This window comes from Penaeus vannamei, chromosome 27 (assembly GCF_042767895.1).
Source record: "Penaeus vannamei isolate JL-2024 chromosome 27, ASM4276789v1, whole genome shotgun sequence".
Taxonomy (NCBI): Eukaryota; Metazoa; Arthropoda; class Malacostraca; order Decapoda; family Penaeidae; genus Penaeus; species Penaeus vannamei.
Window position 1 is genome coordinate 31,749,548 of NC_091575.1, and position 7,500 is coordinate 31,757,047.

General features: G+C 32.9%; 1 protein-coding gene across 1 annotated transcript in view; it reads right to left on the minus strand.

Moving 5' to 3' along the window:
* Positions 1-896: 896 nt before the first annotated feature.
* LOC113829606 (vesicular integral-membrane protein VIP36) overlaps positions 897-7,500 on the minus strand; it is a 9,090-nt gene continuing 2,486 nt past the window's right edge. The window contains exons 2-7 of the mRNA XM_027382804.2: positions 6,532-6,736; positions 5,627-5,735; positions 5,148-5,310; positions 4,162-4,328; positions 3,015-3,075; positions 897-2,545 (exon numbers count right to left, since the gene is read on the minus strand). Coding sequence (XP_027238605.1) covers positions 2,394-2,545; positions 3,015-3,075; positions 4,162-4,328; positions 5,148-5,310; positions 5,627-5,735; positions 6,532-6,736 — 857 coding nt within the window. The 3' untranslated portion in view covers positions 897-2,393. The remainder of the gene's footprint in view (positions 2,546-3,014; positions 3,076-4,161; positions 4,329-5,147; positions 5,311-5,626; positions 5,736-6,531; positions 6,737-7,500) is intronic.

Here is a 7,500-nt window from a genome sequence, read left to right on the forward strand (position 1 = left end):
ATGTCACTCAGACATTCCTTTGTTTTTAAAAATATATATTGAACTTCAGATTATAATCCAGCAAATTTAATTTAGTTTTGAATAAATGGTAAGAAAGAAACACAATAGTATCACATTTTTATTTATTTAAAAAATCATTCCTAAATAATTTGTCAATTCCTTAACCCAACACACTCATGCTATAACAAAAAACAAATAAACTTAATAATAAAAACAAAAGTGCAAAATGATACCAGTAATATTATTTGAATGCAAAGGATTATTTCCATACATTTTTTCTGTATTTTCACAAAAGCAAATACACACAAAAATTAGCACAAGGAAAAAAAAAAAATCACATAGCTCTCAAACTTATTGTCATTACCCCCCAAAATATTTACTGATAACCAAGTTGGAAAATAACATGGTTACCAACACGTTTTCATTATATATATGTACATATACACATACCTGTGCACATGCACAAATAGATACCTGCAAGCAATTACAATTCCCCAACATACATATACATAATCCCATCCACATATGTAGTCACATACACATACATACATAAACAAATTTATGAGAAAATGCAAAATGTATCTCAAAACCTTTTTTTCTCTTTTTTAGTTTATTCCTAACCTAGTGTGTCAGATGTTCTGTAAATGATTAAGAAGGTACAAATACTGTTATAGCTAAGTATAAAATCTTTGTTACAATGGAAATCCAATTTACTACCTTCCACGACAGGAAATCCACTCCAGACTCCCTGACAAGACGTACATCAGTAAATTTTCACCCGCGAAAATTTACTTTTTTCATATTCATCCCTACTTACAATATATCAAGGGGTGTTCATAAAAAAAAAGCATTTGAAAACAAACGAATACAATCGTGATGTTAAGAAAAAGCAGAAAATAAATCCAGTTTTATTAAAATATACACTTGTCTTATCAAACTGATAATTTTGGCATTGTTTAGTGAAGTACTGAAGAGTAAAATAAAAAAGAAGGCTTGCTTTACCCAATACCTTTCTTTTCTCTCAAAATTTTTCTTTATGGAATACGATAAAATAAATTCAGAAATGCTAGCAAACCATGCACTAAAACGTCTTTTACAAATGAGTGTGTATCCTTATTATGAACTGACTAGACCTCAGTTACCAATAATATATATTTGAAAAAAAAAAAAGGGATTATCATTGGCCTTAATATAATGGACATTGACACATTTTTAACTTGCTGCTCGTACAGGAACCATGCACCCAACACTCTCGTAAGAAAAAAAATTCAGACCTTGTAAAAATAATTGTAAAATTGATGTCTCACTAAACAATTCAAAATTATTAAACGATTACATGAATAACACAAAGGTATGGTAGTATAGCTACAATGAGCAAATGACAGGTTGATTTTGTAAGCATTCACTCCAGTTGAATTAAAAAACTCAATGTAATGGGACAGAAAGACATAGGGGAAAAAAAAGTAATTAAAAAAAAATCATGAATATATCTACACACAAACACACACTCAATATAACTAAATCTCCCATAACCTTACAAAAATGTGGCTTTCATTAAAAAAAAAAATAAAAAGACAAAGATCAGGGAATTAGGATATATTCACAATGAGGAAACATTATCAACAAGTATGGGACAAATCTCAAATAATGCTGAGCAGGAAAAAAATCCTTTTTATCACAAGAAAAGGAAGAAGAAGAAGAAAAAAAAAAGATATGGTAGGGTTTACATTCTCCTCTCTGCACAGAGTTCATCTTTAAGAACTCCAGCATTGTGCTAATCAAACTTTGTATTACGACAAACTGCACTTTAGAAGAGTACATTTCTTCGTCATTTGGTAATTTAAGTCTGTGTAAGAACCTTACACAATTTGACTGATTTAACACCAATAAATTAAATATACATTATATTACAAATTCATTATGCATTTTACAAAAATCATTCAACTTGCACACATGTTACTTCTAAAGATTGATACAAATTCCAAAACTTCCTAAACTCGTACAAAAAACGGTCTGGATCTGTCATCTTTTGTGACAATTTTCAGAACGATGAGCCATATATCACCTATACATCTTTATATATCACTCAAGATCACTAGAGTAAAAATGCATTCAGAATAACTATGACTGACTTTTTACACTGAAACTTTCAGATCATTCAACCATAAAAAGGATAATGCCTTTTGTCAATTACTAAGTTCTCAACTTAAAACTGTTTGGTAACTCTCAAATTCTTTAATCTTTTTTTATCATAAAGGATGGAAAGAAAAAGAAAAAATGCTAAAAATCAACTAAAAGATTTCCATCAATAACATTGGTTAAAAAACACTTTTGCAGTCACTCTCACTCTCACTAAAAATATTTTCCCCTATTCGAAAGGAAACATCAAACTTCTAGTAGAACCGCTTTCGCTGCTGCTCTTTCTGTTTAACGTAGAACAGGCCCCCAATGAAGACACAGCCGCAGATTGCAATCACTCCAAAAATGAGGAGAAGAATCTTTTTCCAAGTCGACAACTCGGAGGGTTTTGGATCGTCAACGTGGTCTGCAAATGAAGGGCCCGTGTCAGATTCCAAACAAGACGGTTCTATGGTCATGTATCTGCCAGTTGTACTAATTCTATGTGTAAAGATGCTTTAGATAATATTACTTTTTTATTAGGTATCACATAAGTATTTATTAGCCTAGAAATAGAGTAGCCAAGTCCCCCAAGTGATGTACCAAGGAAACTTTAGCCCAAGTTTATATAAAGAACCATAAAATCTCTTAAAGAAATCATATCTCTAATCATCCTAATTCTACAGACTAATCAAATTTCAAAGAAAATAGATTAATGAACCTTATTCTAAGGCAACCTTCGTATCTACCTTTTTGTGCGTCATGTCTGTAGTATGTTGTGTATATAATATGGTATGTAGTGTAGTGTAGTGTATGGTGTGTGTTTATGTGTAATGAAACAGAACAACAGAAGAAATGGGATATTCTAAGATAACAAACAACTGCTTACAACTTACCTCTTGGTGGCTCAAAAAATGAGGCAGACGGCATTACATTGGCTCGGTCTTGAAGGATATCCTGAAAGAAAAAAGTATAGTATTAGCATAATCCCTTATAAAAGGAAATCATCCCTAATGTAAATTCCTAAAACTTCTGTAACATATAATCCTATTTTTTTCTCATACACACACAACTGAATGAACTCTCACATATAATTTAATCATCTCTATATAAATTAAAGTCATCTATATAGACAAAAACACAAGGAATGTTCTATTAACATAACATATATAATATATGATTTCCATTAACCCCCATGATCTGGATGACGTGACCATAAAGTTATTAGAAAAGATGGCTTGCAGTGGAGGCGTTGTGAACAAGGCACCACAGGATTAGACTCATTTGGCATTTAGGAAGGGGCTTTTGTATTATTTCATTGATAGACAAGTGAGGAATGTACTATCCAAGAGTCATGCCTGAAAGAGCATCAGCTCCAGGAAGGATGCTATTTCCAGGATCCTATTCCTGACGACCGTGACTGGTGGCAAAGATTGTATTTCAAAAAAACTGAAGGTTATGAAAATATATAAAAAATTGATAGAAATATCAAAATGTCACTTATTGTTATGCAGTACTTAGAGAGATGATATTAAGTCTGTGCAAGGAAAACAGTTAATTAACATCTAGATAAAGCAAATCAAGACAAATATAGACATTAGAAAATGGCAAAAAAACTAAAAACACTTATGCAGAAAAAGAGAAAATAACTCTGCAAAGGGGAGAAATAGTCTTGTCAATGCACTTGAGTGTTCATGTACATCCTGCCTACACGCCACACACTCGTCAGAGTGCCTGCTAAAGTAAGTCAAATGCCCGTATTTTGGGCCAAGTGACGGCAGTGAAGCATCTAGATTCAGTGGGAAAATTCCACAGGTGCTACTATTACCATTCATCAAATCTAATTTTCATTCTCAAAATGATTCAACATTCAGATCAATTAAGTATGCCTATTACTTCTACTATTCTTGCATAAAACATTTAACTTTTAAAACACAATATAACCGCTTACCTACAACCAACTACAACAACAACAAATATAAAAACAGCAGCAACAAATGACATCCTAGAATCTCTCTCGTATAGGAAGTCCAAAATACTCACATCATCCGGGGTGGAAATATCATATAATTTCATTGATATTAGGTCGTGGGCATCGCTAAGATCCCCAGTGGCAGCCGATACGCCAAAGTAGTATCCGGTAGGTAATATGACTCCGCCCACCGTAAAGCACTCCTTAAACGCTCTCTTGTTGTCGATGTCTATAGAAACTGCGAAGAGACCAACACAATTGACTACTGATTCCAGAAACGGTGAAAAGCAGAGGAAAGAGGGGATAAATAAGAAAGGAGAAGATAAATAAGGAAATGGAAGATAAATAGGGAAAGGGAAGATAAATAAATAAAAGGAAGATAGATAAAAAAGGGAGATACATAAGGAAAGAAATTATACATAATGAAAGGGAAGATAAATAAGGAATGAAAAGATAAGTAAGGAAAAAAAGATAAATAAGGAAAGAAGATAAATAATTAAAGAAGATAAATAAGCTAAAGACATGATAAATAACAAGAGACCAGATAAACAGCGAAAGACAAGACAAGCAAGAAGAAAAAGCTCAACAAGTAGAGCCAAAAGCAAAGAGAAAAGATTCACATGAATAAAATGATGTTGGAGGCAGCAGGGAAGCAGACGGAAGAAGTAGTACTAGAAGGAATAAAGGAAAAGGTAAAAGGAGGTGGAGAAGAGCAGAAAGCTGTAGGAAGAAAAGAGAATGAGAAAAAAAAGGAGATAGAGAAGAGGACGACAATGTAGGAGGAGGAGATGGGAAAGTAGGTGAGAAGGAAGAATAAAAAAAGCAGGAAAAAAAAAAAAAGACGCAGAGATGATAAGAACAATGAAAAAGGAGAAGAGGAAGAAGAAAAATGCAGGTGAAGAGGAGGAAGAATACACAGGCAGAGAAACATAAGATACAGAACAGTAAGACTATAAAACTACATAATTCATCATCTACATAATGAGCACATTATCAACAATAGCAACAGGAATTATGAAATGAAAAGCACAGTGAACTACCTATAGGCCTATCTTACCTGTTAATGTGTCATGCTTGTATCTGATTGACAGGTAAGTGTCATAATCCAAATTCCTGAACTTCGCCACACATCCAGAGAGCTGCGTATGAGTTCCGTCTCGGTCATGGTCGTAGTGGAGAGTACCATTGTTCACCATCGCAGAAATGTATGGGTGACCGTGCTGAACATATGAAAAATGGAGTTTGAGCATTTGGATAGACATCGCACAAAGTAAATACCGGATCTGATAAAAAGAGGATAAGATTCTCTCTGTTTTCCTGATGTTATCTGAATTTCTAAGATTTAACCGTGCTTCAAGCAATTACTCATTCTGACGAATCAAGATTTAAAAAACTATAGTCAAATTTTAATGAATCCTCACAATATATATAATAAACAGCATTCCTATTCTAATTTCTCTACAACCATCAATACACATTTTATATTTCCAATAAAATATCACTGTACTAAATCAACAGGAGAGACCTGCATCTTACATTATGTGGGCCATTGTGGTTGCTGTAGGTGTCGGCAATAACCCCCAATCCAGTGAAGAAATCCTTGCTGCCGAAAACATCACCTTCAGCCATGGGATCTTTCACATACCTATATAAAAAGAAAATTATTCAAAACCACAAAAAGAAAATAGGCAAATAGATAAAAAATACAAAAAATACAAAAAATAAAAAAAATAATAAAATAAATAAAATAAATACTAAGTGTCACATACTATCACATGATGTACAAAGATCGGTAAATACGAGTCCTGACCATGTCTACTTTGTGAGATTAACAGCAACTACCTGTCAATTAAGCTTCTCATAATGGAAGTGACACAGACACTTACCACCATATAACTACTAATATAAAAAATCCAATCCATCAAAAGCGAAACTAAACAACTTCTCTGGTATACCACACAGGAAATGAAATCATGGGAAGTGAGCAATTACCCTGTTTCTTAATATTAACATATATATATATGTTTAGAAGTATTTGCTTTAAATTTTGTCAAATCTCCTTGATACCAATAACTCTTGCATGCATAATGTAAAAATAATTTCTATTTTGCAATACAGTAGATTATCCTTTTCATACTGAAGCAGATATAAATTTCTAAAAATTTACAAGGAATACAACAATTTATTAGCTTCCTTAACTTCTATAAAGAATGAGAAAATATTTTACATGGATTACAACAATTTATTAGCCTTCTTAACTTTTACAAGGAATGAAATCCCTACATTTATTTCACTTATTTCCTATAACATACTGGAAGTTATGCAAACTGACTGTACAAAAAGTACCCTTGAATATGAAAATATGATACATAAAAGAGACAAGACACAAAGGAACACAAAAGGGAAGAAATTCATGAAAAGACTTCGAAATCTTCACTTACCAAAAGGCAAATCCGTCACCAAACAAATCCTTCCCCCGACCGTGGACTTTGAACTGAATCTGCATCTCCCAATTTTGCACGAAACACGGAACCTTATTCCATACAGCTCCTCGCACACTCTGGACATCTCCCGTCAAACGAATATAATTGTTGGTAACCATAGTGTTACCCAGGAAGTCCCAGTATGGTATAGAAGTACCCATTCCTGTAAAAAACAAAAAAACAAAAATCTAATGAAATTTTTGCAAACCATCAATAAATAATTACCTGTATGTTTTATGAACTATATATACATTTCCCTATCATCCCCTCAACCGGTTCAAGAATTGTTCATGTGAATAAATATAAAATCAAACATGTATTGTTAGCTGCAACACACCATGCGGAGTGCATCTAACTTTGTACCTCATAGCCCCATGGTTTTAAACATTCTGTCAGGAAAGAAATTGCACTGATCCCTTATTTGATGATATACCTTCCCTAGTTTTGTCAATTCATATCCCATACCATAGACAATACAACAATCACACATGTGAAAGCAACTTTTTGAGCATTTTTACAAACAACCAAGGAATCTTTTCTATCTGTAGATAAACTGAACGTCCTTGAATAATTCTTTTTCCGATATACTGCTATTTTCCAGACAATAGCACACGAGTTTCAGCATATCAGTCTAGGATGCAAGTAAAAAAAAATTCCCCGATAACAATTCACAGACACTGACGGCACAGATAATACTTCACTAATTTAAACACACATCGCCTGGTTTCAAACTTGGACAATATTATTCAAAAAGGTCTGCAAACACTACATGCAGAGTTCATAATATGACTGAAAACATTAAAAACATCTTAATTACAGAAGTAAGGCCCTTGGACTTTTTCTGTCAATTTTTGTATTTCTGCATGAATTTGAGGCTTTCTGGATAAATTAGATAGTCAATTGTCTAGAATATTTCTATATACAATA